We start from the raw sequence: 27,419 nt of genomic DNA on the forward strand, positions 1-27,419 counted from the left end.
CACATATAGTTGTCTTCTGTCTCTTGATGGGGTCTACAGGCTCTGTAGTAACGCTCTACGGGCTCTCCTGTGTCACGTATAGTTGTCTTCTGTCTCTTGTTGAGGTCTACTGGCTCTGAAGTAACGCTCTACGGGCTCTCCTATGTCACGTATAGTTGTCTTCTGTCTCTTGTTGAGGTCTACAGGCTCTGTAGTAACGCTCTACGGGCTCTCCTGTGTCACGTATAGTTGTCTTCTGGCTCTTGTATTGATCTGCATGTGTTTTTTGTATGTGCTCAGAGATGTGGCCATGTGTAACTCGTGCTGAGAGGAACGTAGCTGCTGCTTCTAGGACATATCCATACAACGCGCGGACATCTCTCAGCGCCTGGCAGCTTATGTCACAAACGTTCCTCTCGGCACGAGGAAGCAATTATTTTCTACATGCGGGAGGTCCGTTCCTCTCAGCAGTAGTACAACATGCCGACATCTCCGTTCCTCACACAGCAAGGGGGACAATTAGGAGTTTAAGGGTTAAAGGGGTTGTCCAGCGCCGAAACGGGTTTTTTTTTTTTTCAACCCCCCCCCGTTCGGCGCGATACAACCCCGATGCAGGGACGTAAAAAAAAAACCGCTCAGCGCTTACCTTAATCCCCGCGCTCCGGTGAGTTCTATACTTACCGGTGAAGATGGCCACCGGGATCCTCTTCCTCCGTGGACCGCAGCTCTTCTGTGCGGTCCATTGCCGATTCCAGCCTCCTGATTGGCTGGAATCGGCACGTGACGGGGCAGAGCTACACGGAGCCCCATTGAAGAAAGCAGAAGACCCGGACTGCGCAAGCGCGTCTAATTTGGCCATTCGACCATTTTAGACGGCGAAAATTAGGCGGGCTCCATGGAGACGAGGACGCCAGCAGCGGAGCAGGTAAGTGAAAAACTTTTTATAATTTCTGTATGGCTCATAATTAATGCACAATGTACATTACAAAGTGCATTAATATGGCCATACAGAAGTGTATAGACCCACTTGCTGCCGCGGGACAACCCCTTTAAGGGTTAATCACTGTAACCCTGCACTGGCCACTGAGTCCTATAGGGGCTGTGAGGAAGGGGTCCACTGACCAGGAGGCGGCAGCATTCTCACACATAGGAAGAGAAGCCCTGGGGGCAACAAGACCAAGTCTTCCTCCATTCCAGTCACAGCCCTCCCAGCAGCCTCTTCTCTCCACAGCACTGCATTATTGGTAAGCCCCTCCCATTCCAGTCATGTGACCTCAGACCATGTGACTTCCTGTCCTCAGACCTCCTAGGAGCCCCTCCATTCCAGCATCTACCCCGGTGGAGGTAAGGGAGGGTAGTGAGACCTACTTCCATCAGCAGGTTGTATGATGAAGGAGCCGGTGCCCACTGGTGGATGATGGGAGTTGCTGCTGGAAGTTACCAGCTGTAACCCTTTCACTGCCTGAGAGGTGACATGTGCTCCTCACACAGCAGGGGGGACAATTAGGAGTTTAAGGGTTAATCACTGTAACCCTGTACTGGGCACTGAGTCCTATAGGGACTGTGAGGAAGGGGCCCACTGAGGGATCTCAGACAGACAGCAGCTCAGGGGCTTTCTGCAGTGACAGGAAGAAGGCGGCACGTTGTCATCTGTAGGTCGCTGTGAGTCTCCCACAGAGGGAAGCGCCGTCTATGGAGAGCAGCGCCATTGTTTATTACAGTCACTGCAAGTCAGGAGTTGTAGAAGAGGAGAAAAACCTGCGGAACGTCCGGAGCGAACGCAGAAATTGTAGGGAGAAACACGCAGGATCCGTCGGTGAGCGACATAACTCTATCCGCCATCTAGACCAGGGGTCTCCAACTCCAGTCCTCAGGGACCACCAACAGGTCATGTTTTCAGGATATCCCATAGTAAGAACACCTGTGGCAACGTCTGAGGCACCGACTATAATTACATCACCTGTGGAAGACTGAGGAGATCCTGAAAACATGACCTGTTGGCGGTCCCTGAGGACTGGAGTTGGGGAACACTGATCTAGACCATAGAAGACGTGTCTGATGTCACCGGTCACTATTATGTCACTACTGTCACCACTATCTGATGTCACCGGTCACTAGTCTGTCACTACTGTCACCACTATCTGATGTCACCGGTCACTATTCTGTCACTACTGTCACCACTATGTGATGTCACCGGTCACTATTCTGTCACTACCATCACCACTATCTGATGTCACCTGTCACTATTCTGTCACTACTGTCACCACTATCTGATGTCACCGGTCACTATTCTGTCACTACTGTCACCACTATCTGATGTCACCGGTCACTATTCTGTCCCTACTGTCACCACTATCTGATGTCACCTGTCACTATTCTGTCACTACTGTCACCACTATCTGATGTCACCGGTCATTATTCTGTCACTACTGTCACCACTATCTGATGTCACCGGTCATTATTCTGTCACTACTGTCACCACTATCTGATGTCACCGGTCACTATTATGTCACTACCGTCACCACTATCTGATGTCACCTGTCACTATTCTGTCACTACTGTCACCACTATCTGATGTCACCGATCACTATTATGTCACTACTGTCACCACTATCTGATGTCACCGGTCACTATTCTGTCACTACTGTCACCACTATCTGATGTCACCGGTCACTATTCTGTCACTACTGTCACCACTATCTGATGTCACCGGTCACTATTCTGTCACTACTGTCACCACTATCTGATGTCACCGGTCACTATTCTGTCACTACTGTCACCACTATCTGATGTCACCGGTCACTAGTCTGTCACTACTGTCACCACTATCTGATGTCACCGGTCACTAGTCTGTCACTACTGTCACCACTATCTGATGTCACCGGTCACTAGTCTGTCACTACCGTCACCACTATGTGATGTCACCGGTCACTATTCTGTCACTACCGTCACCACTATGTGATGTCACCGGTCACTATTCTGTCACTACCATCACCACTATCTGATGTCACCTGTCACTATTCTGTCACTACTGTCACCACTATCTGATGTCACCGGTCACTATTCTGTCACTACTGTCACCACTATCTGATGTCACCGGTCACTATTCTGTCCCTACTGTCACCACTATCTGATGTCACCTGTCACTATTCTGTCACTACTGTCACCACTATCTGATGTCACCGGTCATTATTCTGTCACTGATGTCACCGATCACTATTATGTCACTACTGTCACCACTATCTGATGTCACCGGTCACTATTCTGTCACTACTGTCACCACTATCTGATGTCACCGGTCACTATTCTGTCACTACTGTCACCACTATCTGATGTCACCGGTCACTATTCTGTCACTACTGTCACCACTATCTGATGTCACCGGTCACTATTCTGTCCCTACTGTCACCACTATCTGATGTCACCGGTCACTATTCTGTCCCTACTGTCACCACTATCTGATGTATATACTATATTGTTTCATTCACGACATTTATCAGAGCTTTATAAGGACTGCACCAGGTGGAAACGTTTTCTTTTTATTGGATATGGAGGAATATAGAATTATATTTTTACTCCGCCCCGTATTATTGCTGCTGTGAGTCTCATATTATATGTTTCATACTGTGGGGATCGCGGTTCGGACCCTCCTGTGGCGTCTGATCTTCCTCACCCTGTTGGGTTGCGTCACTATTTATTTGCTGCTGATTAACCGTTTACCTGTTCTGTCTCTTCTATCGCCGCTCTTTTATGTATCCTAGCACTATTTTAGTTTTGATAACCTCTCTGGGTATTGTAGTCCGCCCCTTCCAGGTATTACTTTAGTTGTCGCCTTCGATCCCGCTCATCCTCAGATATGTGCTTCTTAAGTACCGGTGCCCCAAACAGTCTACTGTATTCCATGTGTCGTCTGACCGGTGATCGGTAAGGAGGGGGAATAATGTTCTCGTCATCCGCCCCTAGACCTCATTTTATGGCCCCCATTATCCTACTTGCCTTGGCAGCAGCTGCCTGACATTGGTTGCTCCAGTTTAGTTTACAGTAATCTTCTCTAAGCCATCAGCTAAATCTGTTTCTTTACACGTTCTTTTGGTGGCTTTTTTAGGGCGTCCTCACACTGACGAGCGCCATTTAGCTGTGAGTAAATCACAATGTTGCTTATGAGACATCTGAGCGTCAGCGATGCTTTTTATTACGAAGATCGCTGCGGCTTGCGTTTTTTTCTCGCAGATTTTTCTTGCAATAGACAGTAGGAATTTCTAATGTTAAAAACGCATCGCAGGCAAGTCGCAAGTTCGTGCATTGTGATTGGATAAAAAGGAGACTTCATAGGGAAACCTGGGAAATAGAAGGAGTCTCCATAGGGAATACCCAGAAAGATGGGACAGGCTGCAAGGTTTTCTTTTCCCCCTCCACATGGCAGGAATGGTTCCCTAATTCTGCGGTTCCGCGCTCTCGCATCGTGTGATGTTATCCCCAGTGTGAAGGCAGCCTTGGGCACAGATGTGTTTTCTGAGGGTTTTTTTTTCCCCAAGTGGAGAAATCTTTGGGAAAACGCCTTAAAAATGTTTCTAGCGTGCTGCGCTATTTAGTCCAGGAAATGCCGTCCAGATGTCATTGTCAGCGGGGTGTGTCCAGCGCCATCCGAGTTTGGAACCTGTTGGATCCGTCGGGTCAGGCATTTTAGTGGTTCAGCTTTGATGTCAGAACCTGTCAGTGAGTTTGTGCTGCCCGATGTCCCACATACATCCCAACTACATAGCTGCTACGGTTCAGGTCCCCTTTGTGGAACATTAAGAGTGTACGAAATAGAAAAAAAAAGTGTAAAAAAATAACAAAAAAAAGTAACTTTCTTTTGCTGATTTTCCCCTATATGTTTACCAAAATTAAGACAGCCCCCATATATTTGGTCTCATCATGTCCAGAATGACCTGTCCTATTATTGGAGCATACTATTTAACTTTTGCAGTAAAAAACATTAAATGAAGAGGCAAAATGCTTATTTTATCCATTTTACCTTCAAAAAGTGCAATAATAGTGAACAAAAAAGCCATATGTACCCCAAAATGCTACAACTAAAAACTACAGCTTATGACGTAATAAACAAGCCCGGACAGATCCTTCCATGGAAAAATAACAAGTTATCGGACCTTGAATGCAGAGATGTAGAAGTAATTATAATTTTTACAAAAAAGGGTTGTTTAGTGTGCAGAATAGAGATGAGCGAGCGTACTCATTAAAGGGGTTGTCCCGCAAAATAAAGTAAATCTAAACACTTCTGTATCGCCATATTAATGCACTTTGTAATATACATCGTGCATTAAATATTGGCCATACAGAAGTTATATACTTACCCCCCGCTGTGTCGGCGTCCCCGTCTCCATGGCGCCGACCAAAGCCTTCTTGCTTCATTAGACGCACTTGCGCAGTCTGGCTTGTCTGTCCCGTTGCAGGGGCCGCTCCAGCGGGCTCGCGCCGCATAGGTCGTCTGCGCATGCGCAGGCCAATATTTAATGTACGATGTATATTACAAAGTGCATTTAATTGGCCATACAGAAGTGTTTAGATTTACTTTATTTTGCGGGACAACCCCTTTAAGGCAAAATACTCGAGCCAGTATTACCATTTTCGAGTACATGCCCGCTCGTGCCAAAAGATTCAGGGGCCGGCGGGGGGCCGCAGGGGAGATCTGGGGAGACAGATCCCTGTCTCTGCTCCGCCATGCTCACTCCCGCAACTCACCGCTCACCCCCGCTGGCCACCGAATCTTTTCTCACAAGCATGTATTCAAAAATGGCAATACTGGCTCGAGTATTTTGCCTTAACGAGTACGCTTGCTCATCTCTAGTGCAGAAGTGGGAAAACCTGAAAAAATTATATTTTTAGTATGGTTGTAATCGTACCAGCACGCAGAAAAAATGTATTGTCATTTATTCTGTATGATTGACACTGTAAAAAAAAATTAAAAAACAATGGATGATTGGATGTTTTCTCTCCCTGCTCTCAAAAAAAGATTATATGCACCCAAAAATTGTACCAATGATTTCGCCATGCAACAAAAACCAGTCCTCATACGGCCGTGTTGACTGAAAAATAAAAAAATTATGGGTGTTGAAAAGTGGAGATAAAAATCTCCCCCAAATCATTGTGACCTTAAGCCCAAAATAGCCCATGTCCTTAATGGGGTTAATAAAGGTTTTCCCATGACTTGCTTCACAACCACTCTGTCCCTTCTCGGTGCTGCTGACCCTGACATGTGACTGCTGCAGCCAATCACTGGCCACAGCACTGACCCTTTATAACACATGGTCAGCAGCAGACAGGAGGGACAGAGTGATTGTGAAGCAATTTTAACCAATGGGAAAACATTTTTACATATCTCCCCTCGTTATATCCAGTAAATTGGTTCTCATGTTTTTTGTGGTTTTTACATTGGTTCATATTTCCATTCAGGTCTCTACAGGATTCATTCATCAGAGATGGAGAAGAATAGAAACAAGATGGCGGAGAGTGTATTAAATCTCACCCTAGAGATACTCTTCCAGCTGACTGGGGAGGTGAGAGATTCTGATGATGTCACATTATATCATTCTTATCTATGGCACTAACAGATGATGTCACTGGAGAGGGGAGAGATTCTGATGATGTCACATTACATCATTCTTATCTGTGGCACTAACAGATGATGTCACTGGAGAGGGGAGAGATTCTGATGATGTCACATTACATCATTCTTATCTATGGTAATAACAGATGATGTCACTGGAGAGGTGATGGACTCTGAAAGTGTCTGTAGTGATATTTATTAATGTCTCCCCATATACAGGATTACATCGTAGTGATGAAGACCTCTAGCGATGGCTGTCGGGCCCCTGTGTGTGAGGGATGGGGAAGACCCCTGAGCACAATCACGAGGCCCCCACTTCACCCCCTGATACATGAGGACATCAATGTACAGAAGATTCTAGAACTCACCAACAAGATGATAGAGCTGCTGACTGGAGAGGTGACGCTGCAGGGAATGCTGGGACATTATACAGTAACAGCACTGGAGGCTTCTGGGTAATGACTGTATATTGTGTTGTCAGGTTCCTATAAGGTGTCAGGATGTCGCTGTCTATTTCTCCATGGAGGAGTGGGAGTATTTAGAAGGACACAAGGATCTCTACAAGGAGGCCATGATGGAGACCCGCCAGCCGCTCCCATCACCAGGTAATGGATGTATTTAGGATCATAGCTGTGGAGGGGTGATGTGGGGCATGTGCCCCTGGTGCTTGTAGGCAGGAAGTGGGGTGTGAGCCAGGCAGGACACTGTGCTAGTTGGATTAGTAGAGCCATTCACTACACAGTTGTTTATTAAAGTCAGTGTATAATCAGAAGGCCTACAGATCACCAATACACATTTACTAATTGCTGATATGTAAGTATCCCGGTCATACAGTGATGTTAGTCAGCGACTACATGGCGGATGGCTGCTGTATCGTGCATCAGTAAGAGAATGTGGCTACAGAAGATCTCGGCTCCACCAGCCCTACTGCTACAGTAGCCGGTGGCGGTGCAGGGCTGGAGAGGTGCCTTGGCCCATGATTCCCCCGCCCCCCCCAAACTATCACCACCAGACCCTCCTCTGCTTTGCATTTAGTCCCTGCAGGATCGGAGGAGGAGGGATCTGGTATCACCGGTAAGAGCTGCTAGGTTGTGTCTACAGAGTATATTCTAAACAGCGGTAAGTTTCACAAATGATGACCACAAGGGTCTGTCTGGGATCCTAATTGTCTTCGATGTCCTATATGTGGGTAAGTGACATAGAATCATAGAGTTGGAAGGGGACCTCCGAGGTCATCGGGTCCAGCCCCCTGCTAAATGCAGGATTCACCAAATCACCTCAGACAGATGTCTGTCCAGCCTTATTATCATATTTGGGGTTGGCTTGTTCTTAGGGGGGCTTGATTGTCTTTCTGTCCCCCCACCCACCCGCTCTCAATGAGCAGTACTTCATACTGTACTATTATATTATTACTAATACAGGGGGAAGGAAGGGGGTTATATTTTCTCTTTTTGGGGCAGCTGCTCCAATTATACATGGTAGTACTGGATGCACCAGGGGTGTCTGTTATGCATTTTTTGGTATTATTACCCTCATTTAGTGCTTGTATTTTACTCTATAGAACATATTAATAAAATTATGTTTTACTGCTACATTTAGTGATTTACCAGCAATATTATTTGCTGTGACTTACTGAAAAATGTAAGCAACATAGTGAGTTACCATCCATTATTAATTACTAGTGGGAGAGGCTCAGCAAGCAAGATTCAGATGTGGGGCTGCACAACGCTTTCACCTTTGATGCAGGAAATCCACCGCCTCTGGTATATACCCGTATTTTTCGGACTATAACTTGCAGCTGTCTATCGGACGCCCCGACGCCCCCCCCCCCCCCCCCCCGCGCCCCGGCCTTCGACAACAGAAATTAGGAAAAAATATTTTCTAATGTCACTAACTTCCCCAGAGTAGTGTCAGGGTTTGGTGTTGTAAGGTAGAAAGGAGTTAATATTTTATTATAATAGTATTATAATCTGCCATAATACAGGTGATGGGAGGGGAACAACAGAACGCCTGTCGGAATGAGCCCCATGTAGTCCTCCAGCACTGATGAAGTGCCCACATGGACCTTCTCTTTGGATGGCAGTCCTATGTTTGTAGCCAGAAGTTCTAATAAATGCTTGTTTTTATCCTCAGTGATGCTGGAGGACCACAAACTGGTATATATCCTCCTGCACACTTGTACGCTCACTCCTGCCATCTCTGTGCACTGGGAGTTCACTGTGACACTGGACGCCTGCATTCCTGACCTATTGTAGCAGTGATGTCCTCTGTCTACTTACTCTGCATTCACTTGTACATCATCTCTCAGTGGTAACCCCCTCTGCTACATCCAGTGAATACATACAGTACAGGAGCGTGTACATTACACACATACAGCTCTGCAACATCCACAATACACATATAGTACAGGAGCGTGTACATTACACACATACAGCTCTACTACATCCACAATACACATACAGTACAGGAGCGTGTACATTACACACATACAGCTCTGCTACATCCACAGTACACATACAGTACAGCATGTACATTACACACATACAGCTCTGCTACATCCACAATACACATACAGTACAGGAGCGTGTACATTACACACATACAGCTCTGCTACATCCACAATACACATACAGTACAGGAGTGTGTACATTACACACATACAGCTCTGCTACATCCACAATATACATACAGTACAGGAGCGTGTACATTACACACATACAGCTCTGCTACATCCACAATACACATATAGTACAGGAGCGTGTACATTACACACATACAGCTCTGCTACATCCACAATACACATACAGTACAGGAGCGTGTACATTACACACATACAGCTCTGCAACATCCACAATACACATATAGTACAGGAGCGTGTACATTACACACATACAGCTCTACTACATCCACAATACACATACAGTACAGGAGCGTGTACATTACACACATACAGCTCTGCTACATCCACAGTACACATACAGTACAGCATGTACATTACACACATACAGCTCTGCTACATCCACAATACACATACAGTACAGGAGCGTGTACATTACACACACATACAGCTCTGCTACATCCACAATACACATACAGTACAGGAGCGTGTACATTACACACATACAGCTCTGCTACATCCACAATACACATATAGTACAGGAGCGTGTACATTACACACATACAGCTCTGCTACATCCACAATACACATACAGTACAGGAGCGTGTACATTACACACATACAGCTCTGCAACATCCACAATACACATATAGTACAGGAGCGTGTACATTACACACATACAGCTCTACTACATCCACAATACACATACAGTACAGGAGCGTGTACATTACACACATACAGCTCTGCTACATCCACAGTACACATACAGTACAGCATGTACATTACACACATACAGCTCTGCTACATCCACAATACACATACAGTACAGGAGCGTGTACATTACACACATACAGCTCTGCTACATCCACAATACACATACAGTACAGGAGTGTGTACATTACACACATACAGCTCTGCTACATCCACAATATACATACAGTACAGGAGCGTGTACATTACACACATACAGCTCTGCTACATCCACAATACACATATAGTACAGGAGCGTGTACATTACACACATACAGCTCTGCTACATCCACAATACACATACAGTACAGGAGCGTGTACATTACACATACAGCTCTGCTACATCCACAATACACATACAGTACAGGAGCATGTACATTACACACATACAGCTCTACTACATCCACAATACACATACAGTACAGGAGCGTGCACATTACACACATACAGCTCTGCTACATCCACAATACACATACAGTACAGGAGCATGTACATTACACACATACAGCTCTGCTACATCCACAATACACATACAGTACAGGAGCGTGTACATTACACACATACAGCTCTGCTACATCCACAATAAACTGATTCGAACAATATTTTTGAATGATAATCGTTACGTCTAAAAGGGCCCTTAAACTAAAAGCTGTCTAAAGATGGCGGCACTATTTCCACTTATCTACCGCAGGCTGTGTAGCAGATGGATTTAAAACACGGTCAGGCGGTGTGCAGGATGACTCCCTTGGTAGGACAGGCTCCACCATACAACCGCTATTGGCCACACACGCACTGTTGACACTGATAGACCAATTTACCTTATGTTACCCAAGGCGACTGCTTAACCTTTCCAGTGGGGATTACAGCTGCTGTTCTAACGGACGTCATTCATTCTCCCAAATAGTTTTTTTTTCTCATATCAGATTCCCTTTTTAAACGACATCGTTAATCCACAATCCCACCCAATAGTTCTTCCCGAGCCGCACTAGTCACACTGGAGCTTTAATTGGTCCTCTCCCGGCGATGATCACAGCTATGGTGCTTCTTATCTGTGGGAATTGGAAGATTCCAGGGAGTACCTGAGACCTCACTGGAATAATTATGCGGACCATAATAGGGACTATGAGGATGATATAGCACTGTTGTGGCTGAACTCCAAGGCTGTAATGCAAGGACATGTCATAGGCCATGTTTCACATAAACAAGTTTCATGAGGAGTTCATGGCACTACACGCTTCCCTGCTGGCGACCCAGAAGGAACACACAGACTCTCCAAATGAGAACTCGTATCAAACATTCTTTACAGCAAAACATCTCCTGGACACATTTGTACACCCCTACTCACATTGGCAGACTCAACTAACGAGAAACGAATTTTATAGATGGGGCAACAGGACGGGCCGTTTACTGGCAAGCCTAGCTAAGCAGCGTCCACCCCACAAGACAATCCAAGCCTTAAAACACCAAATTACCGGTAATATAGTAACTAACCAGGAGGAGGTCACTTAGATATTGTATGACTATTTTGAGGATCTCTACAGGGTAGAACCATTTAATGCCCAGGACATAAATGCTTTCTTGGACACGGCCGGCCTACCCAGATTCACAGATGAACAAATATCTATGCTAGATGCTGACATACAAGAGGAAGAGGTACGAGGAGTATTTGCAGCTTCTGCGGGGGGTAAATCACTGGCATCAGACGGACTCTCGGCGGAATATTACAAAATACTCTCAGCAGATCTACTGCCGACGCTTGCCCAGCTGTACAACACAGTTTACATTGGCGGAGCCCAAATAGATGATTTTGGGACCTCTAGAACTATTCTACTTCCCAAGCCCAACAAAGATCCAGCCGAGCCCCTCTCCTACAGACCAATAGCATTACTTAAAGGAGTTGTCCGGCCACACAGGGTAAAAATTTTTATAATGCTGCTGCTTCCCTTTCAGTAAGGATAGTAACAGACAGCATACAGGGGCTCAAACCGGCCGGCAGATCAGCTGCAATGTCAGTTTCTTACCTTAGATTCTGATCTTCACTGCAGCTTTCAAAGATGGCGCCTCTATGTGCGCGCTCCCGATGGTAGTAAGAGACATGAAAAGGCAAAATTTCATGGCCTCCCTCAGCTCACGTCCTAGCCCCGCCCACGACACGCCCACCTCTATTGAACTGCTCTAGTCTCTCCCCGCCCAGGCCCCGCCCCCTGCTGCATACTATAATCAGAGGGGGTGTGGCCAGGGGAGACTGAGTTATACACTCATGTGAGGAGGGGGGAGGGGAGCGAGCGGCAGTGATGTGTGTCTGTGCAATGTCAGGATGGATGGATGGATGTGTGCAAGTGGCTGTCAGAGGTCCAGGCGGGGGGGGGGAGGATGGATGGATGGATGTGTGCAAGTGACAGCCACTTGCACACATCCATCCATCCATCCTCCCCCCCCCCCCCCCCGCCTGGACCTCTGACAGCCACTTGCACACATCCATCCATCCATCCTGACATTGCACAGACACACATCACTGCCGCTGCCCCCACCCCACCCGGACCTCTGACAGCCACTTGCACACATCCATCCATCCATCCTGACATTGCACAGACACACATCACTGCCGCTGCCCCCCCCCCCCCCCCGGACCTCTGACAGCCACTTGCACACATCCATCCATCCATCCTGACATTGCACAGACACACATCACTGCCCCCCCCTCCTCCCCCCCCCCGGACTTCTGACAGCCACTTGCACACATCCATCCATTCATCCATCCATCCCCCCCCCCCCCCCACGAGAGCCCGCCCCTCCTCTCATTCTTACCTAGGAGTTGAAGAGCCAGCAGCCACGCCTCCTCAGGCAGAACTGAGCTTCCCAGGCTGAACTTCTTCTGCACATGCGCAGAGCTGTGCTGGAGAGGCGCGTCCCCGGTCGTCCCGACAAGAAGAGGAGAAGAGACTTGTCGGAACCAGGAACCATGGCAACCGAGGAGCAACACGGAGGGGGCAGCCAAGAGGTAAGTGAATAACTTCTGTTTGCCTAATTTACAATGCACAATGTATATTACAAAGTGCATTGTATTGGGCAAACAGAAGTAATGAGACCTGATGCTTATGGCCGGACAACCCCTTTAACTATGATTACAAGATTCTGTCCAAGATATAAGCTGACAAGCTTCAATCTATTCTGCCCTCTACACTCGACTCGTCGCAGAAGTGATTCACACATGGACAAGGTGCTTTATAAAATATTAGAGCCGCAATAGCGGCAGCAGTAGTCACACAAAATACCTATAGCCCGGTCACCATGCTAATGAGTCTAGATGATGAGAAAGCTTTTGATAAAAGGGCAGGGTCATTTTTAAACACCGTGCTTGGGCGGCGTAGTTTTGGACAGACATTGGTTAACTATGTAAATACCATGCACACGAATGCCACAACCACCCTCACAGTTAACCCCTTGAGTGGCACGCCCGGAAATTTTCCGGGACGAGCTCCACTGCTCATAGTGACATAGCCCGGAAGATTTCCGGGCTATGTATCACTATGGGAGCTGCAGAGCACAATGCCACAAGCTGTGACATTGTGCTCTGCCTGCACAGTCCCACAGAGAACAAAGCAAGGGCTTTGAAAAACCAGCAGAAGATATTGCCGATATGCTGGCAATCTCCTGCTTTGTTTACAGGTTGCCATAGAGACCATCGGCTTGTCAGAAGCAAGCCGATGGTCTCTGTGGCAGGGAGAGGTGGTGCTTGGCTGTCGGAGGACACCTAGGTACTAGATCTTACAGCAGAGATCAGAGAAAACCTCTGATCTCCGCTGTGTTAACCCTGTACATGCTGCAGTCTATGTGACTGCAGCATGTAAAGGGCTGTCACCTTCGGACCCCCGGAATGTGATCAGGGGGTCCTGATGGGTCCCTGTGGAAGTCCCCTAAAGGGACAAAAAAAAAAAATTAAAAATTATAAAAAAAATAATAAAAACACTTGTCTCCCTTTTACTTTGTAAAAAATCAAAAATACAATCACACATGTGGTATCCATGCTTCGTAATGACTCAGAGAAGGAAGTTAATACATTATTTAACCCCTTAATGACATGGCCCCTTTTTTTCTTTTTTTCCCATTTCTTTTTTTCCTCCCCCCTGTTTAAAAAATCACAACTTGTCCCGCAAAAAACAAGCCCTTATATGGCCATGTCAATGGAAAAATGAAAAAGTTATGGCTCTTCAGACGCAACTGCAAAATTAGTTGAAATTCAATGATTAGACCATTTAAAAAAACCTGCCCTGGTGGGCACGACAGGGTGGTAGGAAACCCGCCACTCAAGGGGTTAATGGACTCAACACCCCAAGAATTGTTTCATTCAGAGGGGCCCATCAGGGCCGTCTCCTTTCTCCACTACTCTTCAACCTGTCTATAGACCCCTTACTTCGGCATTTAATATCCACAACACTTTTTACAGGTGTTCGGTAAGCTAATTTGGAAATCGAGGTAGAGGCCTTTGCGGATGATATACTACTAATGGTTAGTAATCCCAAAGAGTCCTTGGTACCTCTAATACAAGAAATCGAGAGAATCAGTGAGGTCTCCAGTTATACTTTAAATTTAGACAAAACCAAAGCCCTATTACTCAAAGGACCAACTAAACCTTTGTGGACAACCCAATATCACTGCCACTGGGAAAAACCCTCCATACACTATTTGGGAATACAGGTCACAAGATATCCTTCCAAATTATATAAAACAAGTACTGAACCCTACATTAAAAAATTGGAAACAACGTTAAATATATGGAAAAACTTCTCTCTATCCTTTTTGGGGAGAGCTAATTTACCAAAAATGACGGAGTTCTCCGGTCTGCTATATATTCTCCACCTCCTGTCCATATTTCTAAAATTAAAGGATGTGAAAATGATGAACTATCTATATAGAAACTTTATCTGGAGCTGGAGGAGGCCGCACAGAGCTCCCAAAACCCTACAAAAGCAGAAAACCAATGGTGACCTCAACTGCCCTCACATAAGGGACTATACCCTAGCAGCAGAAGCCCGTATTATCCATGATTGGATATACTCCCAATCGAATTACACAAATCTAATGCTGGAGCAAAGAATGTCTGCCCCTATACTGCTGCAAAACATCCTTCACCTCCCGTACACAGAACTGCTGGAGGCTGTTAAGTGCAGTCCCTTGATACTTACTGCGTGGAAGGTGTGGGGCAGGATACATTGTGACAGCCGTGCATCCCCTTGTGCATCCCTGCATTTGTCCCTCGTAAAAAAAAAAACAATTTCCAAGACCATAACCCACACAGGATTTTTTTCGATTGGTATGCCTGGGGGATCAACTCCATAGATGAATTACTATACAAGAAAGAAAAACGTATCCTGTCCCATGAGGAACTGAAAAAGAAATTCCCCAAGCTGCCAGTTCCAATGTTTTCCTATTTACAAGTTAGGCATTATGTTCAACAGCTATTGCCGCAATTTCGAGAGTTTGACTGGACACTGGTAGCTGGTACTTGGATTCGTAGACCGGCATACACACGTGGACTGATATGTAGGCTATATAGAGTGATCTGTAATGCGCAAGAGTTGGACAACATTGACCCTGGAGTCAGAAAATGGTCTCACGACAACCTGGGCTTAACTCCTAAAATGATTGCGGTGTCAATGTCGTCGGCTCACGAGTACCTGCCTTCGGCTAGATTCCTGGAGATGAGGTTGCAGGTCGCCCACAGATCTTATTTAACCCCTGTGAGAGGTCACTATATGGGAATCTACCCTACCTCAAATTGTTTCAAATGTAAGGCACCAAACACCAATCTGTTCCACTCTCTATGGACCTGTCCTCTGATACAAGCTTTCTGGTCCCGAGTCCATACTTACACTACTACACATCTGACGACTTTCTGTCCGCAGAAGCCCATATGGGCGATTTTTGGCTATTTAGATCGTGGCAGTGGCACATCTGAAGGCTATCTTACAAATGTGAATACAGCCGACAGCTCCTCCCTTTAAACTATTTCTAGACAAACTAGCCTTCCTGTTCCAAATGGATTGGGCTGAAACATCTCTCTTCAAGGAGAAAATGGCTTAGTACTTCTTTATGGCTTGGGGAGCTTTGTCCAAATGCTGGCACAGACAATTAGAGAAAAACTCAGAAACGTTTTGGTTCCAGGAGTAATTAGCAGTGGAAGATCCACCCCTCTAAGATGTCTTATGTGCTGTGCTAGTGGCGCGGGAGGACCCCCCCCCCCACACACACACATCTTCTACTGCCTCTCCAATGTGTATTTCAGAGGTCTGCTTTTTATATGCAGATATATTGATGTTATTCCTGTAGACCTGACACAAATCATCCTGTTCTCCTTGAATGAGACAGGAGGCAAATTATAGCTCTGTGGTAATAGCAGGTCTGGTTCTTTTTATTTTTTTTTTTTCCTTTTCTTTTCTTTTTCGATGTTTGCTTAAAAAATAAGAAAACTGTTTACCGGGACTACATCTGTCCATATACCTGCTGCCAGGCAGTCGGAGGCTGCTCTATGACATCCCACTAAAAGTTACAAGTCATATATTGGATGTTGGAGCTGTCAAAACTGTCTGAATTAATATGATTATGGATGAATCTCTCGATTGATTAAAAAAACAACAAAATAAAAAACACCGTCAGGCCTGATTTTCTAAGACTTTGGGATTTCAAACAAGCCCAATATGGATACTCTATGTGCAACACAGCCTGAGATAAAGCTTATAGAAACCCAGGAATGACAAGAGTGAGAGCTGCAGGTCTGCGCAGCTGTCACTTCATCCACCACCTCAACCTTGTGTATGTCAGGCTATATTGTGGCCAGGACCAACATTCCACATTATTGGCCTTAAAAACACCATGAAATTGATCCTCCAGCTAAAATACTGGAAGAGATGCAACCATTAGTAGCAAGGATGTTCCACCTATGTTATTACCTACTGGAGCGCCTCACTGAGAGATCTATGGTCAGCAAGAAAAGGGTTAAAGAAACATGTTATTTATGCCACATAGTGAATGTTATGTAAGAGAGAAAAAGTAATGCTAGAATGGCTGATTTGTAGTCGCCTCGTCTGCCCAAAAATGGGGTTCAGAATTTGGTGAGTTAGCACAACTTTGGTGTGGGGGTGGGGTTTCTGTAGAACATCCTGCTTGCTTCTCCGCATGTCTTAGAGAAGCCCTGTTCTGCTGAAACACAAAACAAACTCATTAATACGAAATACAGTTTCCTGCGCAGAAAGCAGGTGTAAACAAAAAAGGGTAATTTTTTTTTTTAAAGAAAAGTAAAAGATAACCGTAATTAGAAATTTGGCATTGTCCTATTCACACTGAAACACTAAATAAGAAGAATGTGTCCATTTACGGCACAGCGATGTCATTAAAACCAAACTAAAAAAACTATGGCTCAATTATGTTTTTTAAATAATTTCACACCCCCAAATTTTCTAATTAATTTCTAATAAAATATTTTTAAAAGTTCTCCGTACATTAAAAGGTTCCATAAAAAAACAACAACTATTTGTCCCTTCAAAAAAACAAGCTCTCATACTGCTTTGTTAGCAGAAAAAAAGCAATTGCACTATAGTGGTGGGGATGTAAAACGGCTGTAGGAAGGGGTTAAAGGGAACCTGCCTGATTGTCATACATACATCCCAACACGCATGTACATTGCAGACATCTATATTGTGCTCTAAAACACCGCAATGCTTCAGAGAAAATAATGGAAAAAGCAGCTCTGAACTTGGAGAAGAGTCAGTGGGGCGGTCGCTGACGACTTCTCCCTGCCTGGGTCAGCTATCAGTCCAACTGATCCGGGTAAGGAAAACCCTGTTGGGAATTTGATTTGCCTGTGGTTTGTGCTTCATAAAACTCTGACAGGTTCCTTTTAGTATCTCCTTATAGGGGTTTTCCCATGACTTGCTTCATAAGCATTCCATCTTTCCTGGTTGCTGCTGACCAGGACATGTGACTGGTGCAGCCAATCACTGGCCACAGCAGAGACATTTCATAGCCAGTGATTGACTAGAGCAGTCACATGTCCTGGTCAGCGATAACCAGGAAGGACACGGGTTGTGAAGCAATTTTACTAATGGGAAAACACTTTTAAATGTTTCCCCTTATTATCTCCAGTAAATTTTATTTTTAAGTTGTTTTTTGTAGTTTTTACTTTGGTTCATATTCTTTCCATTCAGGTCCCTACAGGATTGATTCATCAAAGATGGAGAAGGACAGAAACAAGATGGCAGAAAATGTGTTAAATCTCACCCTAGAGATACTCTTCCAGCTGATTGGGGAGGTGAGAGATTCTGATGATGTCAGATTACATCATTCTTATCTATGGTAATAACAGATGATGTCACTGGAGAGGGTGGGGGATTCTGATGATGTCACATTACATCATTCTTATCTATAATAATAACAGATGATGTCACTGGGGAGGGGAGAGATTCTGATAATGTCACATTACTTTATTATTAGCCATGATATTACTGGCAAGTGGAGATATTCTGATGATGTCACATTACATCTGTTAGGGAAATCATCAGAGGGGTTTCATAGTGTTTCATTGTCTGGTCCGAATTATATGAGAATTTGTGTACACAAATCATTGACACATGATACAGTCAGCATCATCCAACAATGAAGCTCTTCTGAGTTTATTACAAGGCAGACAATGTACATATAAGTTGACTTACGTATGGTCAGAAATATATGCCCCCTTGTAATTATAAAAGCTCGTGATTGGCTGTAGGTGCGAATGGTTTAACATATTTTAACGCCTCAAGGTGTGTCACTATCAAACACGTAATTCCCAGGAATCTGAAACTAAATTCTGTATACATTTTTTTTTGTAGTTTCTGTATGAATGGAGAGTTAGAAACCGCTATCTCTAGACATTCCTAAGCCAGGAAAGGATATAGGGGAGTATGAGCCTGCATCTTCATACCAGTGCACAACATGAACTGAGTTAATTATTTAGATGCTAGTTATCCACTAAGAAGGAAGATATACTAGTGTGTGTATCTATATACATAAGGACGAAAGCCCTTACTGACTGAATTTGGCACAAGCATACCGTGTTTCCCCGAAAATAAGGCACCCCCGAAAGTAAGACAAATTAAGAAATTTGCAGAATTCGCAAATATAAGGCACACCCCGATAGTAGGGCATACTAAAGTGTGCAGGCAAGTCGAGAGGCCTGTCCCCTGCTGCCATCCCCGTTGTCTCCTACCTCCTGCTGTGCTGTACGAGTGTGCTGTTGTGAGCTCCCCTTGCTGGCTGGAAAAGTCTATACTGTACGTTCTGTTCCTGCTGTACATGTCTGCTGTGATGAGCTCCCCCTGGTGGCCGGAAGCTGCAATACCATCCCTGCTTACAAGTGGTCCAGGAAATTCTGTCTGCAGACAGGTATGTTACTTTATAGCCGTTTTATGGCTCTGTGTGTGAGTCAGGCAACCTGTGTGTGATTCTTAAAGGGGTTGTCTCGCGAAATCAAGTGGGGTTATACACTTCTGTATGGCCATATTAATGCACTTTGTAATGTACATCGTGCATTAAATATGAGCCATACAGAAGTTATTCACTTACCTGCTCCGTTGCTGGCGTCCTCGTCTCCATGGTTCCGTCTAAATTCGCTGGCAGCTTGCTTTTTTAGACGCGCTTGCGCAGTCCGGTCTTCTGCTCTGAGCACGAGCCGCTTCAGCCTGCTAGCCGCTACAGCTCTTCTGCGCATGCGCAGACGAGCTGTCACTGCTCGGGAGCGCGCTGGAGCGGCCATTCTGTACCATCCTCTGTTAGAGGAAGGTGCAGAAACTGGAGCTGCCCAGCAGTGCCGAGAAGCCGCCCAGCCGTCCCGAGAAGCCGCCCAGCCGTCCCGAGAAGCCGCCCAGCTGTCCCGAGAAGCCGCCCAGGTAAGTGATGGGTCGGGGGTGATGTGTCACTAACAGGTGAAGGTCCCGGGCCACAGCGGTAGGCCCCGGAGCCCAGCGCTAGGTTCCGGAGCCTAGCGCTGGGCTCCGGGGCCTAGCGCTGGGCTCCGGGGCCTAGCGCTGGGCTCCGGGGCCTAGCGCTGGGCTCCGGGGCCTAGCGCTGGGCTCCGGGGCCTAGCGCTGGGCTCCGGAGCCTAGCGCTGGGCCGAGGGGCCTTCGTCTGTTGTCAGGGTCTAGCGCTGGGGAGCCGGGGCGTAGCGCTGGGGAGCCGGGGCGTAGCGCTGGGGAGCCGGGGCGTAGCGCTGGGGAGCCGGGGCGTAGTGCGGGGGAGCCGGGGGCTAGCGCCGGTTACCTGCTGCCTGGCGGTGGGTGACTGGTCGGCGGCGTTCGAACCCGGGGTCCGGTCGGCGGCTGCGGGGCGTCTGGTTGTCAGCGAGACACAGCTGGTAGCGTCTCGGGAGCGCGCACGTCGGGCTACAGCAAGCGAAGGGAAAAGAGCTGGCGGCCATCTTGGGGAAACTTTTATAAGTTGCTGAAACGCTGGAACTGTAAGTAGAAACCAGCTAGAAAAGTCATTTACAGGGGGGCTTAGTAATGTATGCTTAATTAGGGGGACTGGGCAAAAAAAAAATTCACTGCTTCCTCGAGACAACCCCTTTAAGGCTGGGTTCTCACAGAGCGTATTTCCAGCGGAAATCTCGCAGTTTGGCCACAGCGATAAACAGCGAGATTTCTACTGGGAAAGCGCTGCTTCAAAACCCACAGCACTCAGCCGCTTGTTTTAAAGCGACCTGGCTGCACGCTTTTCCGTTTCTGTGGCCGGTGAATCCGCACCACAACACTGGCTTCTCCCAGCTTTGCCGTGACGGATTCGTTGTCCCATGTGGACGAGATTTCTGAGAAATTTCGTCCACAAAGCTGGCTAATTGAGGGATTAGCGGCCACAGACGGATTTGCCGCGGCGAAATAAGACACCCCCTAAAAATAAGACGTAGCGCATATTTGGGAGCTAAAATTAATATAAGACGCGTCTTATTTTCGGGGAAACAGGGTAGATTATGTCCTAAATGGGAAAAGTAAAGAGGTCCCAACTCGATAATTCAATTCTAACGCAAAACAACTAGCGTCCAAATTTTATGTACGGAATCTAATTCTCTCACTTCCTGATGTAATCTATATATATAAAGACAAAAGCACTCACTGACTGACTCACTTACTGACTCGCGACTAATTCTCCAACTTCCTGATATCATAGAAACATGAAATTTGGCACAAGCATAAATTATATCCAAAATAGGAAAAGTTAATGGGTCCTAACTCGATTATTCAATTCTAGCGCAAAAGAACTAGCGTCCAAATTTTACGTAGGGAATCTAATTCTCTCACTTCCCAATGTCATAGAAGCTTGAAATTTGGCACGAGCATTGATTATGTCATAAATACAAAAAGTTAATGGGTCCCAACTCGATTATTCAATTCTATGTGCAAAAGAATTAGCGTCCAAATTTTATGTGCGTAATCTAATTCTCTCACTTCCCGATGCAACAAATAATTACACAAATTTTTACCGCACAAATGTTAAATTTGCCATGACCATTATTTGCGTACTAAATATTGGAAATTTAAAGGGGTGCAACTTGATTATTAAATCCTATGCATAAAAGTAAGTGACCCCTTATGTAATGTAACTAATAACACACATCTGTACTGCACAAACTTGAAATTTGGCATGACCATTCCTATGTTATGTAACTAATTACATATCTGTACCCCGCAATATATGAGACAGTTATCTTCTTAGCAAAACAAAATGCATTTAGAAATAGGAGTATATACTGACAGGAATAAAACTGACTCGTATATATTGAAAGACTAAAGTACAAAAAGAAATGCACATGGACTGCTGAGATGGAATATGCCTTTAAGTATAACAAAGGCCTGCAACCTTCAGTCTGGGTAGGAAATTTAATAAAAAGGGGCGTTAACATTCAGGGTAAAAATGAGGAGAGTATGTGAGGTGGCACATTCTGTGGGGTGACATTTTCACACACAGTCTGAGATAAATCTCTCTCCTATCTGCCTATACACTGAGAGGAATCTATCTGATCTGTGTGTTATGAGCAGTGTGTGTGAGGTGGCACATTCTGTGGGGTGACATTTTCACACACAGTCTGAGATAAATCTCTTTCCTATCTACCTATACACTGAGAGGAATCTATCTGATCTGTGTGTTATGAGCAGCGTGTGTGAGGTGGCACATTCTGTGGGGTGACATTTTCTCATACAGTCTGAGATGAATCTCTTTCCTATCTGCCTATACACTGAAAGGAATTTATCTGATAAGATTTTCCGTGTGAACACCAGATAAACACCAGTAACAAATTAACTCAAGCGAAGCCGGGTATATCAGCTAGTGTGTATGTATATATACCCCAAGTTAATTTGTTACTGGTGTTTATCTGGTGTTCACACGGAAAATCTTATCAGATAGATTCCTCTCAGTGTATAGGCAGATATATATGTATATAGTGTTTTTACGTCCTGGCTTTGTGGTCTTTAATCTTAGAGGGCTTAAAAGCATGCATCCTCCGCGGATTAAAGCAATGTGGGCTGAGGACTGGACAACTCCATGCTGTTAGTTCCAGTAGGTACTCGACAACATGGAGCTCTCATGGGGGGCCGCGGTAAGCCCCTCGCAGTCATGCGATTGGTGCTATCCAATGGATAGCGACGATCATATTAAAGTAAATAAAAAGTTCCCCTCACGGATTGCATCCATAAGGGGCACTGAAACTACTCACTGCTGTCCTCCACGATGTGCCAGAACTGACCATATGCCATCTTCGGTGCATGCGTGCCTAAGGAAAATTGGCGACGCATGTGTAGAAGAGAAGATCAGCGCGGGACTTTTGAAATCGCCTGGTTCCCGGCTACTGAAGGTGTCACCGGTGACCGATCCCCGGGCCCACGTTCACTGAAAAGTTTAAAAAAGTAAAATTAAGTTAAAGTTTTAGCTTCCCTAATAGATCAGATCCATGAGGGGAGGTGAAAATACTCACCCCTGTCCTCCACGATGTTCCGTCTTCCAGGACCTGACATCCCCTTTGGTGTATGCGCAACCGACATCATACGTTGGGCGCGCGCCCAGAGGAGCTCGTGCCCAGGGAAATTTAAAATCCCGTGCTCCTGGCGACAATGTGTAGCCGGGAGCAACGAGATGTCATCGAGGACCGCTGTATGCCGTTCCCGGAGACGTGATCACTGTTATCCAACGGGGATAACGGCGATCATTTAAAGTAAAAAAACAAAAAAAGGTAAAAAAAGATTTAAATAATGTACATTTGAACTACCCTCACAGATCATATCTGTAAGGGAGGATGAAATTATGTACCTAAGGCCCCTGGATTCATCCGTGGAACTTACCCTGGCTTCTGCGCACGCGCCGTCGCCGATGTGGCGGACGCATTTGGAAAAGCCGTGGATTACCTGGGTAATTTAAAATCTCCCTGCTCCTTTCTACCAAATGTAACCGAGAGCCTGGAGATTTCATGGGAGGCTGTGGTATGCAGTTCCCGGTCACATGATCACTGTTATCCAATGGATAACTACGATCATGTAAAGTTAAAAAAAAAAAAGGTAAAAAAAGTGTAGAAAAAAAGTTTACATTTCATCTCCCCTCAAGGATCATATTCATGAAGGAGGATGAAATTACGTACCTAAGGCCCCCGGGTTTATCCGCGGACCTTATGCAGGCTTCTGCGCCAAAATGGTGGACCCATGTGCAAAAGCCAATCCATAGCCGGGGTAACTTAAAATTGCCCTGTTCCTGGCTACCAAACGTAGCCGAGAGCCTAAAAATTTCACGGTAAGCGGTCCCTGGTCACGTGATCGCTGCTATCCAATGGATAATGGCGATCACGTAAATATAAAAAAGTATTAATTTCACCTGCCGTCATGGATCTATTCCATTAGGGGGGAGGTGAAGTTACTTACCTAAGGCCTCCGGCAATGTCCTTCGACGTGATCTTTCCCCAACTTCGGCACATGCACCTATTGGTAAAATGGTGGACGTAAGCGCAGAAGCTAAGGAGGACCTGGGAAATTTAAAGACTCCTTGCTCATGGCTACTAAAAGTAGCCGAGAGCCTGGAGCAATAACTGAGGGCCGTGGTGAGCGGTCTCCGGTCATGTGATCACGTACAAGTTAAAAACAGTTGAAGTGTAATGCTCCTTTCGATTTGGGCCCCGTTGTGCATACGAACATAAGATCAGGGACACAATGGGTATGTTTATGAACAAGGGACCAGCAGGGGGTTCCATTTTGGGTGCAAGTCTTCATTTATATGTTTGATGTACAAAAGACACTGTTTTTTAAAAAGACACGATTGCCAAAAAAATGAAAATTATAATTTTTTTCCTCATGCTTTGCTTAGATTCAGTAATAAACTGTTGCATCAGAATATGCAATATACCCCTAGATTAATTCATTAAGAGGTCTAGTTTTCAAAATTGAGTCATTTATGGGGGTTCGCCATCGTTTTGGCCACTACAGAGCTCTACAAGTGGGCAATGGGGCCTCAAATACCTTTAAGCAAAATGTCTGTTCTGAAAACCACTGGCTGCTCCTTTCCGTTTGGGCCCCGTTGTGCATACGACATATTAGGGCCACAATGAGTATGTCTCTTAACACAGGGCAAACAGGGGAATCCATTTTGGGATTAACCCTCATTATCATGTGCGCTTTAGAAAAAAAAAATGGCTTTAAAATGACATATTTGCAAAAATACCACTAAATTGCATTAACTCCTGGAAAAAAGCTGTGTTGTCAAAATACTTATGACCCCCCCCCCCCCCCCAGTGAATACATTAAGGGGTGTAGTTTTTAAAATTGTGTCATTTGTGGGGGTGTCTATCATTCTGACACCTATGAGCCTTTACAATCTTAGCTTGGTGTAGGAAAACATTGTTTTTAAATGTGCATCCAAAATAAAGTAAACAGATGGAAATATATATCTTGGCAAAGATTTGTACGGTATGTTTGTACATATTTGAGATATTACTGTTGAAAATGTGAAAAAATATTTTTTTTCCAAATGTTCCCAATTTTGGCCCTTTTAATAAATATTCACAAATATTATCGGTCTATTTTTACCACCTAAATGAAGTACAACATGTGGCGAAAAAACAATAAACAATGTCAGAATCACTTGGATTTGCAAAACCTTTACAGAGTTATTCTATATTAATTCCTTCCCGCTCCAGGGCGTACCGGTACGTCCTGGGAGCCTGGTACTTCCCGCAACAGGACGTACCGGTACGTCCTGGGGATAGCGCAGGATCACATAAGATCCCGCGCTATCCCGCAGCGGGAGCCGGCTGTCAGTTACAGCCGGCGTCCCGCTGCAACAGTGGGGGGACATCGGAGATGCGCCCCCCGCTGTTAACCCCTTCCCTGCCGCGATCTAAGTAGATCGCGGCAGGGAAAGAGTTCACAGAGGGATCGCGATCCCTCTGTATCTCCGGCCGGCTCTCGCGATGTCATCGCGAGAGCCCGGCCTGTCGCCATGGCAACAGGACGCCAGACACTGGCGTCCTGTATTGCCTGTGCCTATAATCGCTGTATAGGCGATAAGGCATGGGAGAGCAGTAGCTCTGCCATGCCTTATAACAGCGATCATAGGAACAGTGCTGCAAGTCCCTCAGAGGGACTCAAATAGTGTAAAAAAAAGAAAAGAAAAACGTAAAAAAAAGAAAAATGTAAAAAAAAATGTTAAAAAAAACCCTTTTTTTATGCTTTTTCTAATATTAGCATAAAAAAAGGGGAAAAAAATTAAAACCCCACATATTTGGTATTGACGCGTCCATAACGATGAGTACAAAAAGTTGAACACACTTTTTATTTTGTTGGACAAAAAGCGTAAAAAAAAAAAGCTAAAAATGCAATAAAAGTGATCAAAAAAGCCGTACATTCACCAAAATGGTACCAATAAAAACTACAGCTCGTCTCGCAAAAAATAAGCCCTCATAGAGCTCCATACATAGAAAAATAAAAAAGTTACAGGACTTTGAATGCAGCTACAGAAACAAAAAAAAGATTTCCAAAAAAAAGGGGGTTTTATTGCAAAAAAGTGTAAAAACCTAAAAAAAATATAACAATTTTGGTATCGTTGTTACCGTACCGCCCCGCAGAAAAAATTTAGTGTGTCATTTATGCTGCATGATTAACGCTGTAAGAAAAAGAAAAAGAAATCTATGGCAGAATTGATGCGGTTTATCTCCATGTTATGATAAAAAAAATTAAAAAATTTTATGATATTGTCTATGTACCCAAAAGTGGCACCGATAAAAACTACAGCTCGCCACGCAAAAATCAAGCCCTTATACGGCCGCGTCCACGGAAACATAAAAAAGTTATGGCTTTTGAAAAATGGAGATGGAAAAATACGAAAAAATCGCTTGGTCCTCAACGCCAAAATAGGCTATGTCATTAAGGGGTAAAGTGACACATGTCAGATTTCCAAAATATGGCTCCGTCACTAAGGGGTTAATGTCTTCCCATATACAGGATTACACAGTAGTGAAGAAGACCTCTAGTGATGGCTGTCGGGCCCCTGTGTGTGATGGATGGGGAAGACCCCTGAGCCCAACCAAGGGCCCCCCACCTCACCTCCTGATACATGAGGACATCAATGTACAGGAGATTCTAGAACTCACCAACAAGATGATGGAGCTGCTGACTGGAGAGGTGACGCTGCAGGGAATGCTGGGACATTATACAGTAACAGCACTGGAGGCTTCTGGGTAATGACTGTATATTGTGTTGTCAGGTCCCTATAAGGTGTCAGGATGTCGCTGTCTATTTCTCCATGGAGGAGTGGGAGTATTTAGAAGGACACAAGGATCTGTACAAGGACGCCATGATGGAGAACCGCCAGCCGCTCCCATCACCAGGTAACAGACAGGACTAAATCCATGGGGACTTTATTATCTGTACATAAAGAATGACTTCAGTGTCCGTCTGTGTTTCCTGCAGTTCCATCCAGTAAGAGAAGCCCACCAGAGAGATGTCCCCGTCCTCTTCTTCCACAGGACCATCAGGTAGATGGAGATGTCCCTCTGATCTGTAGAAGGGCTGTGAATCTCTTGTCTTCAGTCTTATTAGATGTCTTCTTCTTTTGTGATGAGGCCGGTGGAGATGGCAGGATTACCGCTGGCCACAGACATTAGATCAGTTGTGTCAAACTCAGTTTCACCGCGGGCCACATCAGCGTTATGGTTGCCTTCAAAGGGCTGATTGTAATTGTGAGACTGTAAATGAGGTAGAAGGCTGGATTCGGTCTGGGACCTTAAGTTCGACACATATGCATTAAATGAAGTCCTTGGGAAAAATTATCAAGGTCCGCTTTTGCTTAATCTTGATCTTTTTTTTTAAGTTTCACAACTCATCAAGCCAAACTTAAACACTAAAAGTGAAATTTCAAAAGCTAAAAACTTGGCTGAAAGTTATATAATTTAAAAAAATGTTT

General features: G+C 45.2%; 1 protein-coding gene across 1 annotated transcript; it reads left to right on the top strand.

Annotated features, from left to right (window-relative positions):
* Positions 1–1,297: 1,297 nt before the first annotated feature.
* On the top strand, positions 1,298–27,419 carry LOC136627348 (uncharacterized). The gene is made up of 8 exons (XM_066602366.1): positions 1,298–1,323; positions 6,433–6,536; positions 6,806–6,985; positions 7,068–7,191; positions 18,158–18,261; positions 26,459–26,638; positions 26,721–26,844; positions 26,927–27,419. Exons 2-8 carry the CDS (start codon positions 6,459–6,461, stop codon positions 27,118–27,120), a joined length of 984 nt encoding a protein of 327 aa, XP_066458463.1. The 5' UTR covers positions 1,298–1,323; positions 6,433–6,458; the 3' UTR covers positions 27,121–27,419.

The sequence above is a fragment of the Eleutherodactylus coqui genome, chromosome 5 (genome assembly GCF_035609145.1).
Source record: "Eleutherodactylus coqui strain aEleCoq1 chromosome 5, aEleCoq1.hap1, whole genome shotgun sequence".
Taxonomy (NCBI): domain Eukaryota; kingdom Metazoa; phylum Chordata; class Amphibia; order Anura; family Eleutherodactylidae; genus Eleutherodactylus; species Eleutherodactylus coqui.